Source organism: Colletes gigas, unplaced genomic scaffold, assembly GCF_013123115.1.
Source record: "Colletes gigas isolate AHSC1104 unplaced genomic scaffold, ASM1312311v1 Colletes_gigas_Sc00043, whole genome shotgun sequence".
NCBI lineage: Eukaryota > Metazoa > Arthropoda > Insecta > Hymenoptera > Colletidae > Colletes > Colletes gigas.
Genome location: NW_025106672.1, coordinates 520,348 through 542,400, shown reverse-complemented (window position 1 = coordinate 542,400; position 22,053 = coordinate 520,348). Strand labels below are relative to the sequence as shown.

The window sequence follows — 22,053 nt, the reverse complement described above, 5'->3', positions numbered from 1 at the left end:
GTATGTGTAAGGACCAAAAATGATTGTAATTGACCCCCGCAACTAAAAATAATTTTTCTAAAACGATTTGAAATTTTTGAATTTAATTGTTAATAACTTTTTAACGAAGCCTCCATCACCGAATTGGTATTCTTGATTTTCGTCTTATTTTGGCCTCTAGAATCCCCCATTAAAATTTTTTCCAGGGATGGCCGAACACCCTGTATATAATAATATAATATTATTTAAACGTACCAATTTCATTAATACAAGCATAACATAACTTACGTGAGAGTTACTTACACGTTACTTATTACTAGACTGCGGATGTTTATGCATTTATGGGGAATTTTAATTCTCAAGAAACTACAGAATGCACTTAATATGCAAAAATATAAGAAATACTTAAAGTAAGATACGAATTATTATATTTAAGGGTTGAGACAATCATCTACAAAGCTCCCATTTTATTAATTCTATTAATAAAAATATGAATTTGCATAACGATCCGCAGTCTACTTATTACGATACAATCAAGAGATTCGATAATTAAATGAAAATACATCGACAGTAAACATAGATTTCTCTTTATTTAAAACCGTACACTGCTTTCAGTTTAAAGATTATGCATCACAGAATTAATTTTTTTTGTACCATGTAAAAAGAAATTGTTTCGAATATAGAAAGTATGTTTACGAATGCAAGATTTCCCCGATTATATTCCTATCCGTTCACTTATCATAAATATCAAAAAATCTCGTAATTGCAACTTACTTTTACGAAACGGTTAAAAATTCTTTTACAATATATATATTTACAATGTTTATGACGTTAATACGATATTTAACAATAAAGTTATAGATTTGAAACCAGTACAAGAGACAGAGAGAGATTTACGCCTAATTTAACTATACAAGATGTACACATTGTATCGAAACACAAAATGCAATTTCATTAAAGAGATTAACGCGTGAATTATTCCATACTAAACGAAAATATCATGTTTATACTATATAGAATACATGAATGTAGAAATTTACTAATTTTCTTTCAATTGCTCCTATTACCAGAATGTTTCTGAAGCATGTACAAATTCGCATATATTACAACAATAATAATTACAAATATATCTACATTTGGGCATTACTTAGGTATATTTATATATATATATATATATATTTAAATAAGAAATATATATATATTTCTTTTTTCTCCTAGGTATATTACAATGTTTCATGATAGAAGGATTCGTGTAATAAATAACAATTTCACGTTTATAAGTTAGATAATTAATCTTCGTCTGTACTTTTCTGGTAAACTGCACCGAACTTATTCATATACTTACGTACAAAATCTTTAGCTTTATGCTTAACATTTTCGTTGCACTGCAACTCATCGACGCTTTTGCAATGTTTTAATTCTTTCGCGAGTACAAAGTGAGTGAGCTGAAACAAACATTTAACAATTTAATACATATCAAGAAAGTAAAATTCTTTTTGGGGAAGTCACACATGTGGAATTCAATTTTTAATATTAAACAACATTGTAGTATACAACTAGTAAAAGAAAACTCTAAAAGACTTTCATCGAATGGGTCCAGTTTCCAAGATATAATTGTTTAAACTTTCATACGTAGAATACAACTCAGTTATGTAAAATGTATTAACAAAAAGAGGTTTGCATTCGTGTATATATTTTTTCTTTGTATTTTCAACTTATCGATTTGTACTATAACCCAATTTTTGCGTTAAGAGTACAATTTTTTTTTCGTTAACACCAATAGTCATGCTCGCCACGATGTATATCTGCTTTATGGTAAATTCAATTTGGTTCTATTTTTGACTATCTTACTCGGTTACATTTTTTAAATGACACAAGCATTTGTTGATCACTCGTCGATTCCCAAATTTATACTGCAAAACGATGAATTAAAAATTCAAAGAAAAATATATATACGAATGTAAACTTCTTCTTGTTAATACATTTTACATAACTAAGTTATATTCTACATATGAAAATTAGAATAATGTGAATAAAAATCGGACCTATTTGATGAAAGTCTTTCAGAGTTTTGCTTATGATAGATGTATACTACAAATGTTTGCTTAACACTAGAACTACTAAAGCAGTCAAAATGACTTATTCGTAATTTCTAATAAAAATAATAAAAAATGTACTCGACTGAATTTTTGAAAATTTACCATAGTTTGAATAAACACTTATTTCCATTGCATTATACGTTTCTTCACATATCTACTGTTTCTTGTTATAAATAAGTATGCTATAACTGTCGGTAGTTCTAGTGTTAATATCGATTAAAAATTTATTTCCACATCTTTAGCTTCTTTTTGTTTGATTCGGTAAACGTACTTTTCTCGCGAGATGCTTGAAATCTTCCGTGTTGGTTATTCTGCCTTGTTTGCAATCGTTTTTTCTGTACGGATTCAAAAAGTGCACCATCACGTTTGCCATGTTCACCCGAAAAGTATCCTTGATCTTCCTCTCAGACATTGTCGACAAATCGGTGGACGGCGACTGCAATTTACTCACGCTGTGACGCGAATGCGACTTGGATTTGTTACTTCGACGATGTCTTCGTAGCTTCTCAACGTGTTCCTTGAATTTTGCCCTCTCCTTCTGGCGTCGAATCTTCTCTTTGATCCCTTTGTGCGTTTTGTGATCTATGCGATCCTCTTCGCGGCGTGGCTGCAAGATATAAAAACATAATAAACAGAGTGTCCAAAAATCCTTTGTTAAAAAATGATAAGCGTTTGAAGATTCATGTGCAAAATTTTTCTTACAATTTACGAAAGTATTCGAACGTTTATTTTTATAACATTCAACTAATGAAATATACAGGGTGTTCGGCTACCCCTGGGAAAAATTTTAATGGGGGATTCTAGAGGCCAAAATAAGACGAAAATCAAGAATACCAATTTGATGATGGAAGCTTCGTTAAAAAGTTATTAATGTTTAAAGTTCCGTCTGTACTGAATTTTCTTCTCGAAAATGTGCAGGATTTCGAGGATATGTGAATTGACCAAAAATGATTGTAATTGACCCCCGCAACTAAAAATAATTTTTACGGAACAATTTGAGATTTCTTAATTTCGTCGAAAAATTTCACACTTTCTCGAATTTTTTTCTTGAAAGTGGATAGAATTTCGAGGGTATGTCTATTGACAAAAAATGATTGTAATTGACTGCTGCTATCGAAAATAATTTTTCCAGAGTGATTTGCAACTTTTCAATTTCGCCGAAAAATTTAGACAGCTACCCCCTGTCGATTTTTCTTAAAAATTCGTTTTTCATTTTTAATAAATTTGTTAGACATCCTACGGAAATTTTGTTTAGTTCTTTTTTGTAGGTATCCATGAGCTCTGCTTAAAAAAAAAATTTCAATGATATACCTTTACTATTATAGGCTTTATGGCCATTTGAAAATTGACCCTGTTGTAGGGGGTTTTTCTCACTTTACGGTATCAAAGAACAACTTTTTCAATATTGTTAGAATTTTTACATATTCTCCACTAAAATACGCGTTGTTTGCATTTTGAAAAATTAAAATCCTTCAATCAGTTCAGAAGTTATAAAGTCATAATCTCTAATAATTAAATATAACATACGCTGATGATTCTTTCTTGGACCAATCCCTCTCTTCTTTTCTTGCCCTCTGGAAACAGTCCAGATCCTCCAACGGCGTTACAAACTCCGCTCTTCTTAGTTGCAACGTGCTTAGAACCATTCAACGATTTCTCCACCAAACTGTTGGTCAAATCCGCTTCTTCATTCTTTTGTTCCTCATTATTATCCTCTTCCACTTCTTCCTCGTCTTCGTTGGACGAACTAGATTCCTCGCTGGACTCCGAGGACGACGAAGAATCCGGCTGGACACCGATGTGGTCCGGCGGTGGAGGCAACCATTGAGACACACGTTCCTTCGCGTGATAGTAATATATTCTACCCTTGTTATCTGTCGCGCTCTTCCATTTTGGAGGTAAATCTATCGGAGGGACTTCCGGTTGCGGTGATTTAAATATTTTAGCTGGAAACTGCTGATCCGATTGTTTTTCGTGGTCATAGATGGGCTGTGGTGTCTGAATAGCAACGGATGGCGTTCCAGTGTGGACTAAGCTGCTAGATATGGACAACTGGCTCTCTGGATATTGTTGGTGGCAATGGGGCATCAAAGAATAAGCCGTCGTTGTTTGATTGAACACTGGAGTTTGACTTAACGTGTAAACCACCGGAGGAACGACAGATGGTATTGTGGTAGCCATTCCAACCGATATTTCTGAAGAAATTGTTGGTGGAAGAACGTGAGAGTTCTGTGGTGCTATACCAGGCTGTGAATGGCCGGGTACCGATTGTGGGGCGCTTACATACACTGGAGTGCATTGTTGGCTTATTTCTCCCTCTGAAATTTAGAAAATAAATAATATAATAGAGTTAGCGGACAAAATTTATTTCATTACACGTAGACTGATAGCCATAAGGCAATTAACTACCATTCTTCCACGAGAAGAAGGTACAGCGTGTTTACATCCCCACTCCTGTCGCAGTCCGCTGATTCACAGGTATTGGTCGAAAACGTTGACGAAGTCAGCCAATCAACATACTGCATACAGCTAATCAGCGGACTGCAGCAAGAGTGGGGATGTAAACACGATGTGTCTTCTTCTCGTGGAAGGACGATACACAAATGTTTATAATTATTAAGAAAATTGTTTGCATTGCTCGTTTGTTATACGGAGTAAACCATTTCAATTGACTACCTCGAGAAGATCTTTAAAATGTTTTGGACTAATAGTTCAAGAATTATAACAGTCGAAAGTGAAATAATTTAATAAATTTTAGGGTGCTATAACTCTTAGGGCATAAGTACCGCCCTTCCACGAAAAAGCACAACGTGTTTACATCTCCACACTTGCTGCAGTTCGCTGATTGGCTGTCACCGATCTTCGTCACCGTTTTCGACCAATGCCTCTGAGTCAGCGGACTGCAACAGGAGCGGGGATGTAAAAACGCTGTGCCTTCTTCTCATGGAAGAATGGTACATACCTACTCTTTTGTAGACATTAAAAAACTATATCGAATAGTAAAATTGAAATTATAGAGTTCCGTTAAAAAAAAAAAAGACATACAGAGTGTTCGGCCACCCCTGGGAAAAATTGTAATGGGAGATTCTAGAGATCAAAATAGGACGAAAATCAAGAATACCAATTTGTTGATGGAGGCTTCGTTAAAAAGTTATTAACATTTAAAGTTCCACCGTACTAAATTTTTTTTTCAAAAATGCGTAGGATTTCGGAGGTATGTCTATTTACCGAAAATAATTGTAATTGACCCCCGCAACCGAAAATAATTTTTTCAGAACGATTTGAATTTTTTTTTTTTAGGCGCCTACCCCCTTCGTCGATTTTTCTTAAAAATTCGTTTTTGAATTTTAATAATTTTGCTTGTCGCCCGACAAAAAAGTTGTTTAATACTTTTTTGTAGGTACCCATGAGCTCTACTTTCGAAAAAAGTTTCATTGAAATATATTCATTATTGTAGGAATTATGGCTGTTTGAAAATTGGACCAGTTATATGGGGGTTTTCTCACTTTACGGGGCCAAAAAACAACTTTTACAACATTTTTATAATCTCTACATATTCTCCACTAAAATACGCGTTGTTTGCTTTTTAAAACATTAAAATCGTCCAATCCGTTCAGAAGTTACGATGTTTTAGAAATTATATTTTCGGTAAGGAATTTTGTTCTCGAAACTGAGTAGGATTTCGGGGGTATGTCTGTTGACCAAAATTCCTTGTAATTGACCCCTGCAACTAAAAATAATTTTTCCAAGACGATTCGAAATTCTTTTCTTTTTCACCCAAAACTTTCAAGACCTACTTGAATTTTTTTTTCGAAACTGAGTAGGATTTCGGGGATATGCGTATTCATAAAAAATGATTCTAACTAACCTCCGCAACCAAAAATAATTTTTTCGGAACGATTTGAAATATTTTAATTTCGACGAAAAATTTGTCCACATTCCTGAATTTTTTTCTCGAAAATGCGTAGGATTTCAGGGGTAAGTGACTATTAACAAAAATAATTGTAATTGCCAACCAAAAAGAATTTTTTCAGAATGATTTGAAATTTTTCAATTTAATTTTTTAATAACCCATTTAACGAAACCTCAATCAAGAAATTGATATTCTTGATTTTCATCTTATTTTGGCTTCTAGAATCTCCCATTAAAATTTTTCCCAGGGGTGGCCGAACACCCTGTATAAAATAGAAACGATTAGAATTGTATTTAGTTTTGTAACTTTATCATGATTCGGATTTACTTTTTGTATTCAATTAATATGCGAAATACGTAGAGAAGAAAGAAATAACCTTGAGTAGGATAGTGTTGCCACTGTCCGAGAGACGGATTGTAAAAAACAGGATATCCTGTTTGTGGATCCACCATAGCCGTCGTGTGAGGATCTATACCCAACGCGAGACACCTGGTTTCATGATCCTGCCACGACTCTTGCTGTTGTCGACGCTGTCTCTCTTCTTCCTCTTTGGCAACCTTTAACGCAAACAATTGTCTTCTTTCGTACTTGGTCATTCTTGGAATCGGCACCAAACTGCTTCTTTCCTCGATCCTCTTGTCCTTCGTTCGAGTGTACTCCGATTCTGGGGACTCTCGTCCGCGTCTTCTGTCCACTCGTTTCTCCGTTTCGTTTCTCCCATACCTGTCAGATCTGTGCCTAGGAAAACGATTACAAATTATATTAAAATTATTACATTAAACTCCATTTTAATTAAAAACTACAAATGTTTATCGATTTATATCTTTATCAGAGGTGTGTGGGCACCAGAACATTGAAGAAAAGAAACCATCTTATCCTACAGTCGTTTGCAAATTGTTAGTTTTCAAGATTATTTTATTTAATAACAAAAAAAAAAAATATAAATTTTCGGGTACTCCCACACAAACCTCTCGCATTAATCTCCACTTATACCTATCGTAAGACGTTCCTCGTTTCTCTTCTTTTTCCAATTCTTCTCTGTATCCACGATCTAGGATCACCAACAAAATTTGAATTAAAAAAAAAAACTGTTCAACTCGTGTCACGATAAATAAAAAAAACTAATTATAATTACCTGCTTCGCGTTCGTGCTCTTTCATTTGCTCGATTCTTTCTTTTTTCGGTATTCGAAATACTTCCTTCAAATTGGACCATTCGGCCAGAAGAGTCGAAGCTAATTCAGGAATTACATTTTGGTCTCCATTATCTACAGATATACAGTTTTCAATGTTATTTTCCTGTTTCTCTATATCCACCAAATAAGAGTTTTTCTTTTCGTTAACGTCAAAATTAATCTGTAATTCTTCGCAATTTGTTTTTGATTTCCCTTGATCGTCCTCTGGTGAATCACCGTTCGGAGAAAAGTATAATCTTTTCGACCATTTTTCTACAACATCGAAGATCTTGCTGTCCATTAACATAGTCTTGTTGGGAATAGGAAGAGTGTTTAGCGTTTTCAAGACTTCTAGACGAAATTGCTGAGCCTCGTCAGAATCGTTGGTTGAAATATCCATAACATAACTCCATATTAAACGAAGACCGTGATAGTCTAGGAATAATCGCCTGCAAGGCTGCTCTCCGCTTTGTATCAAGCGTAGAAGACGAGTTCTGTGTTCTAATTCTCTGCTGCGTACCATCAATCGACTTAAAGTTAATGTGTGGGCTCTATTCTTCAAACCACCAGAACACAATTTATCTATCTCTTCTTCCAACTGAAAATAATACAGAATATTTAATGGAAAAGTTGTGAAAATTTGAAGTTTGTAAATTAAATTCCAAATGTTTCGAATGGCAAATGTTCCCAATTTAAATGAAAAAGTAGAAGTTTCAAATTTCAAGCTTATAAATTAGTAATTCCAACTTTTAGAATTGTAAATGTTTTCGGGATTCTGTGCAACTGAAATCAGATAATGAAAATTAGTACAAAGAAAACAGTCTACTATAGAATAGATTCGATACAAATGTCGAGTATAGTTTTCACTTAATAAGACCTATTTTCTTTGCTCTAAAATTTTCACAATATAATTTCATCACTTACAATGCCTCTCACAATTATTAGAACTTGGTCGAAACGTTGTTAATCTTTGGATTATTATAACTCAGAAAAAAGAAGTATAATAATATTCCTGAAGTCATTTTAAAGGTCGAAACCTTTACATAAAGTGAACTAAAATGGTAGAAAAAGTCTTGTATCAAGTTTTGTAGTAGTTGTCACAAAGTACAGACTTGAATTTCTCTAAGTTAATAGTGTTCAAACTGATCCAAAGAAGATTATAATGACTTCTTTTCTCAAAGTTATAACAATTGAAAGATAAACAACGTTTAGAGAATTTCAACAATATTTCGAAATCTTCAATCGAGAGAGGATTAGGGTATGCTATAAATAAGCCTAAGCTTACGTCTTCATCCTCCATGTAATCAGTTTGCTTCTTTTCTCCCTTCTTCTTTCTCATATCCTTCTCTCGTTTCTCTTTCTTCTCAGTCTTTTCCTTTTCCTCTTCCGGTGTATCGCCTATCCACCCGCGACAATTAGGTGCTTCGCAAAAACATTTCTGTGCTTCTTTACTGAAAATTTCATAAAATGAAATTATTCCGTAGCGCAGAACAATTTCTCTAGCTGTTAGCTATATTAAAAAATTATTGTATTTACCCATAACGTTGAAAATGATAGTCGAACGTAATTTCCTCGCCTGCAGCTATAAATTTTTTATTAAAAAAGCCTATTCTCAATTCACCGTTCACCGTCCACTATACAAATTTCAAAATTAACAAATTGCAACAAACTTACACAGTGTAGTTTATATTCATTCAGTTATTTCTACTTACTTTTTGGGTTTCTGAATTAGGATCACAACTGTGATTTATGAACCTCGAAACGTTCCCTTTCATGGTGGCATCAATTATTTGATCTGATTTCAACGCCATGAAGTAGTAATGTCGATTTTTGTCCTTCGAATACTCTTTTGCTCTACGACGAAAGTCTTTGGGATCCACCACCTCTCCCACATACTCCATTATAAACTCCCCTCTAACGATTTCAAATTAATTAATCAATACTAAAATTACTAACTCTTAATTAAAAAAGAAAACCAAAATTTGTCAGGACTCTATGGACCAAAACTATACTTTTAAAAATATTCTCAGAATACTTACGCTAACAGATCAGCGATGGCCCTCAGACCAAACCCTTTCTTCTCCGTCCTGAATACTTCACACTTAGCATATTCGCAATTCTGGAATCTTTTATTTGTACATCGATCACCCACCACGCATCGAGGTCCACTAAAAATTCCACAAATAATTTTTCTTTCGACATTCCACACTTAATGGCGTTAATAAACATTCCATAACACAAAACGTACCATTCTATCATTAGAAGTCTATTGAGACAATCTTCTCCACACCCAAGTTCTCCCCTTTCTATTTCTTCCTCCGTCAAGAAGCAATCGCAAACCATTCGTTTTGTTTCCTTATTCGTATATCTACAAAAAGACCCAATCAATTTATACGTCTCAAATTTTTGTAAATATAACTATCCTTTTCTCATCGCTCACCTTTCAGTCAAATACAAATTTTCAGGCAAATACTCAAACTGGCTCAACCGTTCCTCCATTTCTCTATCTTCTATTTCTGGAACCATTGGCAACGAGATCTTTGAACCCACAGTCCTAGGAATTTGAACAGCGATACTGTTAACCGGTGTTAATATTTCCTTCATCTGTTCCATTTCTGCACTGGATAGAGTGTTTGTGGCCAATGCGGATCCAGATCCAGAGTCAGAGGAGCCAATATCTGTTACTGTCAAACTTCCATTCGTAGACTTTAAACTCGGCAATCCTGATTCAGTTGTGATTGCCACAGTTCCGAAAGAGCCAACTATAGAAGTTGTTCCAAATGCTACATTTGATCCACCCATTTCTAGTTCACTGGATCTTCGCCACCGTGACTTTACTTTAACAGGTTTGCAAGAGTCTGAATCGTAACCCGTAGCATTGCAACCAGTCGCTAGAGGCACAAACGAATCGTACGTATTTCCAGCCTTACTGACGTTGTTCTCTTTATCTGATTGTAGTTCAGCTGAATTCTCTAGTTTCGCATCCTGTGCAATCGAAACACTGTTCGACACTTTCTCTTGAATGCTCGACTTTGTAATGTCTATATTTGGCTTTGTAACCAAACCACGACCACGAGATCTACCAAATAGTAAAAAAGTTTTTTAACATACTTATAGAAATTAACAATATTATAGGTAAATAATCGTGAGACATACCTCTGTTTCATCAAACCTATCGATCTTATCCTGCTGCTTCTTCTTACAGCAGAACTATTCGATCCACTCTCTGAACCAGTTGTATCTGTGCTTCCACTGCGGCTCCTGAATTCCACCCTTTTCTCCGTATCATTTGAACTACTGCACTTGTTTTCATACTCTGTAAGTTTACAATTGTTCAACGAAAGCAATGTATCGTTACTGTTTTCGCTGCTGCTAGATAACTTCGTATCCTCTCCATCGATTTTGTTATCCCCTTCATTGTTGCCATACAGTAATTCGATTTGTTGTGACTGAATCTTACGCTGGTTTTCAAGTTTCTTGTCTTGCATGTCTTTCAATTTTGATAAATGACTATCAGAGAAGTCCATTTTATCCTCGATAGATGAACTTTTGTTCTCTATTGTAGAATCGTTTGGATAGTGCAACCGTTCTATTTTGTCCAATATTGAAGAACTGCTTTCGTCGTCTAGGGCCATTGGCATCTCTTTTTCTATGTTAATAGCAATCTGCAATGGAGATGTTACGCTTTCCATGTTGGACAGATCGTTAACCAATTTCTGTATCTCCTTTGATGATTCACTAATCTGCATGTCTGCCAATTTGTCATCTATTCTGCAAACAGTATCCTCCTTCAATGCGGTTTCTTCAGATTTCTTTGCACAGGGAATTTTCCCATTGTCAGATAATGCTTTTTCGTACAAACATAACTCTTCCAAATTAGATTTATCATTTTTGTTAATACAACTCATCTCTGTATCCAAACATGTAGAATTCTCCGTTAAATCTTTTTCTAAATTGCAAATATTCTTCAACATGGCGCAATATTCCATATTAGAGCTTCTCAAATCAGATTCTATTCCAGCCTCTGTTTCTATCACAGTGAATTCAACAAAGTCTTTTTGTTCCAACGACGAAGAATCGCTTATCACAACCACTTCCTTCGCATCATGTTCTTCGCCCAAACTTTTATTGTCTTCCTTGACTTCCATCTCTTCGCAAATTATTGTCTCTTCGACCACGTCTTCGGGCCATATTTCAATCTCATTCGAATCAGGTTCGTTCACCGATTCCTTTGTTGAATTACCAACGACCACCTGCTGAACATCTTCAGGACTCAGTTTTGCGGAGTGCTCAATTATAATGTCTATTCCATCTTGGCTATCGCTCTCACTGGCATCTTTTTTGTATCCAGATGTTGAGTATTCGACCTCTTCATTTATTACCAGAAGATTGGTATTTGAAGCGCTCTTGTGTTTGTTAGATTTCCGCAAACAATTCTGATTCTTCTTCAGGTTTGTTTGGTTTTGGTACTCTAATGAACTTTTACCACTATCTGTATCATTTTGGTAAGATATTTGTAGAATTTCTCCATTCACTTTCTTCTCTTCCAATTGCTTTTTAGCTATTTGTCTACTAGACTTTCGCACAGGTACATACTTTAGGGATGATTTCACAGATGGTTTCATGTCAGTTTTACGCCTACGAGCCATTTTATTCTCATATATTCTACTTCTCTGAAATAGTTTTAATCAATACAATAGTTACAATAGTATACATTGGAATGTATAAAATTAAATAATATGATAATGAAAAGATAGTTGATATTTAGTTTGCGTTGCTTAAACGATTCAAATATTACTGGAATATTACGTTTAAAATTGTGTGAATATTTCCATTCGCACAAAATAATGTATATGCCATGTTTTAAGTTGTAATTGAAAGCAAATTTGTGCAGATACGAAGAAAAGTTACTATTTGTTTCAACAGTTTTGTATTCCATAAAAAAGAAAGCAATTTAAAAATTGATGCTATATAATTGATTTCCTAGTTTCAATTTCAATAATTATTGCTACAAACTTCTATGAAAATCAAGTTTTCTTTATCAGTGATTAGAAAATACATTCACTATTTTTAACACTGATCTACCAAGGGGGTCAAAATGACTTGTTCCATCATTTGTAGTAACAACTACCTATTTTTAGTACATTTTACTTTTTAAAATTTGTTATGATTTTTATCAATATGCATACATACATTCCGTGAGCAAAAATGAAATCAAAATGTCTGAAAATACTTTGTTAAGGAATCAACAAAAATGAGAAAAATATCACTCTCTTGGTTCAATTAAGAATGATAGCAGATATGAAATAATTAGGATACGTTTGTGTTTTTACAATACCAAGTCCTTACGACTAAAAATTGTACATTGCACTACAGACTTAATTTCAGCTTTATTTTTTGGAGTGGAGTGATCAATCATGGCTTCAACACTAGAATTACACACAATTTACATGTACCTACTTCTATCAGAAAGATCAAAATGAGTTGTTTTTGAAAGAAACAAGTGTTACGGCTCAAAATTGTGTTTTCTCTATAAGCGTTTGCATCCGACTAAATCAAATATATTTTACAAGATGCAACAGTGATGAAAACAAAAGCATGTTGATAAATACGAGTCATATGTTTTTATGAACAAACAAAAACAATGGTAAATATGAAATAAAAATAAATATCCAACAATCTATGGAACATAGTAGACAAGTATTTTAACAACTTTTATACAGTGTATAAGTTCTAAAGTATATTTAGCTTTCAAAAAAAGTATTTAAATTATACAGAAACGTTATGGAAAACTTCTGAAATTCTAATGAAATCAAAAGTTTACCTAAATTCTGTGAGGAGTCAAAATAATCCCTCTTAGTATCTGTAGGTATACAACGTATGAATTTTATATGTAAAATAGGAAAAAAAAGAAAACTACTTTGTAAAATTAATCATTTACAGTCTGTTTCATAAGAGCGTTGGAGGTATACCTAAAAAACAAGTAAATATTTTGTACAAATTCGAAAAGGGCATCAAAGTTTACTTATAATACTACATTGCAAGTACTTAATATTGTGTGAAATCTCCTTTATTTTGTAGTATAGCCTCACAGCGTTTTTGCATACTTTTAATGAGGTTTTCAGTGTATTCCATTGGTAATAATCTCCATAGCATTCTTATTCGATGTCTGTTTTATAAGAGCGTTGAAATGATTTTGCGGATGGCAGAGCCAGAGAAGCGGTAACATTTACCAGATCCACTTCATATGTTTATAAAGAGTATCGCGTTACTCGTCTCGCGTCCCACACTTAAGCAGTATTCTTTTGTCAGCCCGAGTGATCGAATGCTTGAAAATGAGTGCGACGTACACTAGGCAATACGAAGCTGTATTTCCTTGTACGCATCCGAAAGAGCCAAAATTATGCTTTTCTGCGACAGCTCGTTATATGAGGAAATCCACAGAGTTTGTTAGAATGTGGGTGAATCGATATAATACAGTAAAAAACGTTGATGACTTTGAAGTAAAATATAAGAGCATGCTGCAAAAGCCTTTGCTCTTCGAGAAACATGTCAGTATGCGATGTGCTTGGGCCCAGAAAAATATTGGTCACAATTAGGACAATGTAACATTTTCTGACGAGTCCTCGTTACCTAAAAAGAAAGCCTGAACCAACAAAGGCAATCCGATGCTACAACGAACTATTAAGCATCCAGTTAAGGTCCGTATTTGGTGATGCTTTTGTTCCCTTGGGTTTGGAAATTTGTTCCTCCTCACTGAAAATTTAAATTCTCAAAGGATGCTAAAAATGTATGAAAATTGCTTACTGAAATCCGCTAGAGTATGGTTTGGCGAAAATATTGCTTCGTGGGAGTTACAAGAGGATAATGATCCGAAACACCGCAACCGACTTTGCACAGAGTGGAAAAGGCAAAACGGTATTAATGTTTTAAACTGGCCCTCACAGTCACCGGATGCGAACCCCATTGAGAATGTATGGGACATTCTTAAGATAAGGCTTCAGGGAAAACAAGTATACACCCTGAAACAATTATGCCATCGACTAAGAATGCTATGAAAATCATTACCAATAGAATACGCTGAAAATATCGTTAAAAGTATGCAAAAACTCTTCGAGGCTATACTACAGAATAAAGGAGATTTCACACAATATTAGGTACTTGCGATGTAGTATTATAAGTAAACTTTGATACCCTTTTTGAATTTTTACAAAATATTTACTTGTTTTTTAGGTATAGCTCCAACGTTCTTATGAAACAGACTGTAAATGATTAATTTTACAAAGTAGTTTTCTTTTTTTTCCTATTTTACATATAAAATTCATACGTTGTATACCTACAGATACTAAGAGGGATTATTTTGACTCCTCACAGAATTTAGGTAAACTTTTGATTTCATTAGAATTTCAGAAGTTTTCCATAACGTTTCTGTATAATTTAAATACTTTTTTTGAAAGCTAAATATACTTTAGAACTTATACACTGTATAAAAGTTGTTAAAATACTTGTCTACTATGTTCCATCGATTGTTGGATATTTATTTTTATTTCATATTTACCATTGTTTTTGTTTGTTCATAAAAACATATGATTCATATTTATCAACATGCTTTTGTTTTCATCACTGTTGCATCTTGTAAAATATATTTGATTTAGTCGGATGCAAACGCTTATAGAGAAAACACAATTTTGAGCCGTAACACTTGTTTCTTTCAAAAACAACTCATTTTGACCTTTCTGATAGAAGTAGGTACATGTAAATTGTGTGTAATTCTAGTGTTAAAGCCATGGTTGATCACTCCACTCCAAAAAACAAAGCTGAAATTAAGTCAGTAGTGCAATGTACAATTTTTAGTCGTAAGGACTTGGTATTATAAAAACACAAACATATCCTAATTATTTCATATCTGCTATCATTCTTAATTGAACCAAGAGAGTGATATTTTTCTCATTTTTGTTATGATTCCTTAACAAAGTAAATTTCAGACATTTTGATTTCATTTTTGTTCACGGAGTGTAGTGTCAAATTATGATTTAAAAAATGAGTATATTTTGTACATTGGACAGAATAAAATCAAAGACTCACCATATGCCTCTAAAATGACGTCCTGAGAGTCCGTGGCGACCATCGTTCGAGTTTTACGAACATTTTCTATTGAACGCTTTCAAATATTCCTCGGATTCCCTAAAAAAACATAAACCGTAAAATTTATCACAAAGAATCGGCAACGATCGAATTAATCTATCGGGAAATGAAGTTTGAACGTTATTATAAAGTTTGGCGCCCACGAAAATCAATTATGGATTACACACTGGTCGAAGGGTTTCGGTTAATAGAGATATCTTTTTCAATCTCGGCTCATTTTGAATCCTACACGATCGGCAACGATAATTCTACTGTGATTGATAATTCGTCGAGTTGACTTACGATTTGTTTAGACAAACATTAATCACCTGAACGAACGCATTGCGACGAAGTGTAAAGGATGGTGCGATACTCAAACAATGAAGTCCGTATTTCGAGCGCTGTACGCGTTACCACTGATTCTGAACGTCCCTTGGTCCCTTATTGTGGCAATACCGACCGCTAATACTCTAGTAATTTCACTGTACAGTTTCACGTTACGATATATGTAGACTCAGATGTAGATGTACCTAGTTTCAATGCGGAACATTCTTGCATCGACTATAGAGCATACAAGCGAGTTTTGAGATACACCGGGCGTAAACAAGATCTGATTGGTTTAAAAGTAAGACCGTGCTTCAGTCATTGGCTGCCCTGGTAACAAGAATAATATTGTCCACTGTATAAATTTAACATTGTTATACTAATCATAGATACGTATCAAATGACTGCGAGATATTGATACATCTCTGAATATTATAATCAGCACTATAATCCATTCTATACGATAGGAAAATAATACAGTTGGTGATCAATATTGATTGATTTTACTTCAACGACACGTTACACTTGACTAGTCTTTCACCGATTTATCAGAGACTCGACGAAAATCCTACTTATCGACACAACAATTTTATGGGGGAGGTATATTATAGCACAGACGAGATATACGAGTAGACCTTTCACCTAATGTATTTTTTCGGCTAGAGCCCCATTACCATTTCTGTGTCATTCGCAACGTTACCAACAGATTTAGAAATAAACACAAGAGGAAGTGAGACAGAAAATGAAATTATAGAAATTTTAGTATTTTTTAACGGAATGAAAGCTGTACGGTCTGTCATTGGACATCAATCAACTAATTCCATTGGAATAATTAATTGATTAAGATTATTTAAAGATTTCAAGGTTATTAAAATACCTAAGGATGTATCTCATTGATACCGCAAATCCCATATTCTTTATTTTAAATTGTAATACATCATTTATTTAAAAAATAAATGCAAAAACGTATTGACTGAGCATCGCCACCCGTCAGTGATGAACATTCGTGGGAATTTTGGTCATGCGCACTGGAACACATGATCACTGCCGTATACACTTAACTAGAATTTAGGGTACCATTGGATCACAGTAAGGAACAAAATTTAAGGAAGTTACAGGGAAAGAGACAAGTTTTTATGAAGGAAAACAACATAAATGTATAATAAAAAGTGGAAAACAATTCATTATTTATTTAGTTTTTACGTGTGCAGCCGATTTATTACATGAACATCAACATTTGTTGCTAAGATAAAAAAAACTGCGAAAACTTTACCAGTATTCGAACAAAAATATTGCGCGTAAAAATGAACGAGAAACACAAATACATAAAATATATAACATTATATACTGGAAACATATACTTTATCAATATTAACTGAATACATTTAAATCAAATTAATTTCATATGTTTTAATCGATTTAAAACTAAAAATGTTGGAATCCCCAACAGGCCCCTTACATGCACCTCCTCTTGCGCTTAAGATACGTCTATGGTAGCGGACGACAGGTAACTGTAACGTCAACTTACGCATGCGCAGAAAGGTATCCCACGAGGGAAAATTGCTTAATTGCCACGAATGTCCATCATTGGTCTATCATCACTAGCCGTGGAGGGATGTTTTTCTTTACTGTGTTTCTGTTGAACGAGACGAGTTGACATTTCCGTAATTGTCATCATGGCTTAGGAAACAGTTAATTTAACGTACACAAAACTAGAATGCAATATGTCAGACACGAGACAAAAAATTATAAAAAAGTTTAATGCCGAGTTGGGGTCCGATTTAAAGGGACTTAAAAAAATATATGAATTTCACCAGTATCTGAATGTACAGAAGAATGAAATCGAAAAATCGGTAAATATTTCTCGAAATTTGGAAGATGTAGAGAGATAGAGCAATGGATGCTAAATATCAAATTTTAACTTCGGGTATTTAATAGTTTTTGAGATACTAGGTTAGGTTTGGCTATTTTGCAACACTGTACATACTAAGTTGGATTAGAATAGTATATTGTAAACTAATATTTTAATTTTTATAAAAAACCAAAATCATTCATCAAGTGATAAATTAAAAAAAAATTTCAGTTATCAATGGCATCGTCCGAAGCTCCTTCAAAGGTGAAAGTGGTCATTGAAAGCGTTGAAAGGACAAGCATTGAGTTTGAACGATTGCAGAAATGCTCGGAGGAGTATAGAAATGATGTGCAAAGGGTAACGAGCAACAATGACAGCAACTTAGATGTACAAAAAAATGTTGAAACGATAAGTTACTTGGACAAGTCATTAGCGTACTTGAATTTCATAAAATACGTTGAAAATATTAGGTAAACCGTTTATTTTTAACATTGATGTATTTAATATTTATTGAAAGAGTTGAAGGAATATTTTTCAGTGATGAAATTCAAGTAGCATTGGCTGCTGGCGACGACGAAACGACTATTTCATTGTATACAAGTCTGACGGATATCAGTTGTCAGTTACAATTGTCGTCTTGTCAACATCTGGTCAATTATGTAAGGGAAACGCTTCACTTTTGGCACAACCTCGTCAAGGATAAATTATCCAAGTATGATACACAATAGCTTCTGCGAAATGATTGATTCTATTATTTACGAAACAAAAAGAAATCTGGCAATGTTAGATGACGATAAAATCAACTTTATTTAGGAAAACAGAAGGTCATTGTGTGTCAGTTGTTATCAAAACAAGTCTACAATATGAATTGAGGTCAAAATATCAAACAATTTTCATCGAGTAAATCTTTGAGACAAGTTGGAAGTTTGCACTTCTAATTTTGACTATCGAAAATGATAATACGAGACGTAGCTTTGAGTTCGTTTTTTGAATGATTTTATGTAATAGACTGTTCAACTTATTTTGGAATCTACTTTTAGAATACTTTCGAAGTTTTCGCTGACAAAATGGTTTCTTCTAAATCGATCACTTTTTGTGCTTTTTAAAACTGCATAGACATTAAAATGTATAACGAATGCGATACAATGTATTTGCGAGTCTCATATCTGTTCAAATTGAAATTTATGGTGAATAATTTTTAGATAAATACACACACATAGTAATATCATACAGATAATTACACATGCGTACAATTTTCAGGGAGTATAACAACATACTAAAGGCATTGAAGTGGCCCTTCTGTGGCAATAATCCATCCAATTTGTTAAACACGTATATGCCGGAAACGTTAACTAAATTTAAAATACTTACAGAATATTTATTCCATTTACAATTACCGTATCCTTTCGAACAAGCGAATGTATCTGTATTTTATCAAAATTAAGTTACGCATTAAGATTGCAGCTTTAAGAATTTTGGAACGAAAGATGTTTGGTCCTTAGCGAAACATATCTAGGGAAGACTTTGCTAAACCAGTGGTAACATCAGTATTATTAACAGATTTCACGCCTGTGAGTTTGCCAATATCGTTGATGGTGCGACCGCTCAGACAAAGATTTATATATCACTTCACAGGTTCGAAGTTAACCAATCGACAGGACAAACCGGAATGGTTTTTCACCCAGATATTGACGTGGATCAAAGATCACGTACAATGGGTGCAGAAAAATGTTCAACCAGTCGCTAATTCGATAGGCTTCGATCATGTGGATGCAAAGGTAACACAAAATTTACCGTGCCTTATTTATTACTGTACCAAAACGTATCGTTAAACATTTCTACAAATTGGTCCATGTAGGTTGAATTTATGCAGGCTTTGGTGCAACTGGCAGTTGAAAAGCTTCATTCGGAGTTGTCTATAGTACAGTACGATGATGCTTTATTTGCCCATTTGGTGGACGAAGCACTGGGCTTTGAAAGAGAGCTGAGGGATACGTTATTTTATCCACCAACACAGCCAGCCACTGTTTTCGTTCTCACTCAAGCTCATATTTTTGTCAAGTGGATCAATATGGAAAAGAAATGTAAAAATATTGTGTACTTTGGTATATTATTGCACAATTGCTACGATAATGCATATTTATATACTAGATGCTACGGAAAAAATGGATGCAATTCTAAGTTCGAACACTGCTTGGGAAAAACTGTCCAACTCTGATGCCGATGATATGAAAGTAACTGAATGCGCAGATGCTTTCTTGACTCTTCTCACAACAATTTCCGACAGATACAAACATTTGCCTCAACCAGGCCACAGGTAAACCAATGAGATACGTATTGTAATCAAAGACGACTTGTATATTTGATGCTATTCATTATACCGTATATACTTTACACTTTTTGACAAGGTTGCAATTTCTGGAGTTGCAACTAGAATTGATCGATGACTGGAGAATAAGGTTGCTCCAACTATTGCACGAAACTGACGACGATCCTCTAACATCTCTCATGCCATGTATTCTTAATACATTATACTATGTAGCAACTGTCTTGGAAGAATGGGGCGTCACCGTAGTAAGCATATCAGAAGCAGATTTACATACACTTTGCATAATATTCGATTTGATACATTTCTATTTCTCCTGCAGCACTTTTTGCAATTGTACTTCTTCAAAAAGCAATTCGAAGCAGTAGAGTCAGCTACGCTGGAAGGGAGCAACGCTACTGAAAATGTGGGTGAAGTGGAAGGTTCTATGTTCGACGAAGCTGTTGCGCTTTTGCGAAGGCTCGAAAAGGAATTGATTAATGAAATCAGCTATTCTGTGGCTCTGGATGTAAAAGCTAGGAGCAGATCGTATCGAACAGATAAGTAAGTATTTATGTGTTAGAGCTGTTCTGTAGTAAACATCACAAGCTGTTGCGAGATCAAACCATCGATCGTACGTTAAAATAAAAACGCTTCGTTTCGCAGGTGGTTTGCAATGCAGTCGGTGAAAGAAGTTGTTTCTCTGTCAGTTACACCCAGCGGATATTCCATGTTCCAGGAACTGGCGACGCAGCTAAATCTTCTTTACAACGCGCTGGCTTTACCACTGTTTAATCAAGCTTGGAAGAGCCTGGCTTTGCAGTTTGATCAAGTCAGATAAATTAAAGCTACTAGCGTAATATAAATTGGTATTACATCAGGAATTTAACGAAGTATTTATTACAGTTTCTTCTTGAAGAAGTTGTTCTGGTGAATCATTTCAATGCAGGTGGAGCCGAACAACTAGAATATGACGTCTTCAGAAACCTGTTTCCATTGTTCGGTTTGTACGTCAGCAAACCGGAATCCTACTTTCCTCTGTGAGTCGAACAATATTGTTTAACATTGTGTACCAAGTGTATCATTTTGTTATTGGAATTAATTTCAGGATCAAAGAAGCTTGCATTTTGTTAAACATTCTATTGGACTCGGCAATGCTGTTGCTCAAAGCTCTGAACAATAATGACGATATTACGGGGAAAGAAATCCTGGCGGACATCGGGATCCACAAAATGAGCCCTGAACTCGCTTTGAAAGTGCTCGGAACCAGAACAGATATTAATTATGTATAAAGAGGTTTTTTTTAGTGACTTGGGATGTACTTTTGAATAATAACTCTATCCAACAAATTTAAACTTCTTTTCTGTCTTGTAACATCCATTGGGTGATTCTGATGGTGTTTTCGTGTTTTTTTACTAATAGCAATTTACTAATAACAAATGCGACGTTGGTACTGTATAAAAGACAAGACCGAAGAAACGAATAAGTGATTTCCAACCTTTGTTCTTGTTAGAAATTCAAAGAAATTGTGACGCTGCTTTGCGGCGGTTAGGAACTCGTGAGAATCATAGGAGGCGCGTTTCGTCCGAGCCTGCTAGTGGACTCCAGTGATAGACATCTTGGGAATTTTGGTCATGCGCACTGGAATTTTCCCTCGTGGGATTCCTTTCTGCGCATGCGTAAGCTGACGTCACAGCTACTTTATAGTAGCTTATACTATCTTTAGCGCAAAAAGAGATGCATGTTGGGAATTCCCATATTTTGTACAAAATTGAACCCTTCTACTTCAAATGCTTGCCGATCACACAACAATTAACTTATCGAAAAGATCCCCTACGTATTTTTCTAGCTATACTCATGTAGATTAAAAGAAAATTTTTTGTTTTTGTCTCTTTCCCTGTAACTTCCTTAAATTTTGTTCCTTACTGGAATCCAACGGTACTCTAAAATTCTAGTCAAGTGTGTACAGCAGTGATCATGCGCTCCAGTGCGCATGACCAAAATTCTCACGAATGTCCAATCTCTAGCAGGCCCTGTCTTAGATGACTGGGATATTAGGAAGTCGGTCAAGGATTGTATGCAGGGTGTTCCGTAAATAGTGCAAGAACCGGTAATGTGGGGTAGCTGAGACGATTCTGAACAACAATTTCCTTTGCAAAAATGTCGGATGAGGCTTTACCATCATGGGGCACGCCTTCCGCGCGCTCAGGGCCGTCCGAAATCGGAGAGTCACCGCGCCGGATAGGTAGTAAGATGCGCGTTGAAGATACATCGAGAAAGAAT

General features: G+C 34.7%; 2 protein-coding genes across 2 annotated transcripts; one reads left to right on the top strand and one right to left on the bottom strand.

Moving 5' to 3' along the window:
- Window positions 1–1,192: 1,192 nt before the first annotated feature.
- Window positions 1,193–15,737, bottom strand: LOC122402982 (probable histone-lysine N-methyltransferase CG1716). Its single transcript, XM_043406234.1, has 15 exons — window positions 15,619–15,737; window positions 15,251–15,349; window positions 10,322–11,838; window positions 9,606–10,244; window positions 9,414–9,533; window positions 9,205–9,333; window positions 8,878–9,079; window positions 8,702–8,799; window positions 8,451–8,616; window positions 7,127–7,763; window positions 6,985–7,042; window positions 6,368–6,729; window positions 3,606–4,396; window positions 2,350–2,685; window positions 1,193–1,424 (listed from the first exon to the last, which is right to left on the bottom strand). Exons 2-15 carry the CDS (start codon window positions 15,251–15,253, stop codon window positions 1,269–1,271), a joined length of 5,214 nt encoding a protein of 1,737 aa, XP_043262169.1. The 5' UTR covers window positions 15,254–15,349; window positions 15,619–15,737; the 3' UTR covers window positions 1,193–1,268.
- A 1,478-nt stretch (window positions 15,738–17,215) lies between these two features.
- LOC122402987 (RAD50-interacting protein 1) lies at window positions 17,216–21,110 on the top strand. The gene is made up of 12 exons (XM_043406242.1): window positions 17,216–17,466; window positions 17,697–17,935; window positions 18,004–18,177; window positions 18,726–18,863; window positions 18,982–19,243; window positions 19,324–19,549; window positions 19,617–19,782; window positions 19,874–20,039; window positions 20,114–20,334; window positions 20,437–20,602; window positions 20,677–20,810; window positions 20,879–21,110. The coding sequence occupies exons 1-12, from the start codon at window positions 17,338–17,340 to the stop codon at window positions 21,060–21,062; spliced, it is 2,205 nt and encodes a 734-aa protein (XP_043262177.1). The 5' UTR covers window positions 17,216–17,337; the 3' UTR covers window positions 21,063–21,110.
- Window positions 21,111–22,053: the final 943 nt, after the last annotated feature.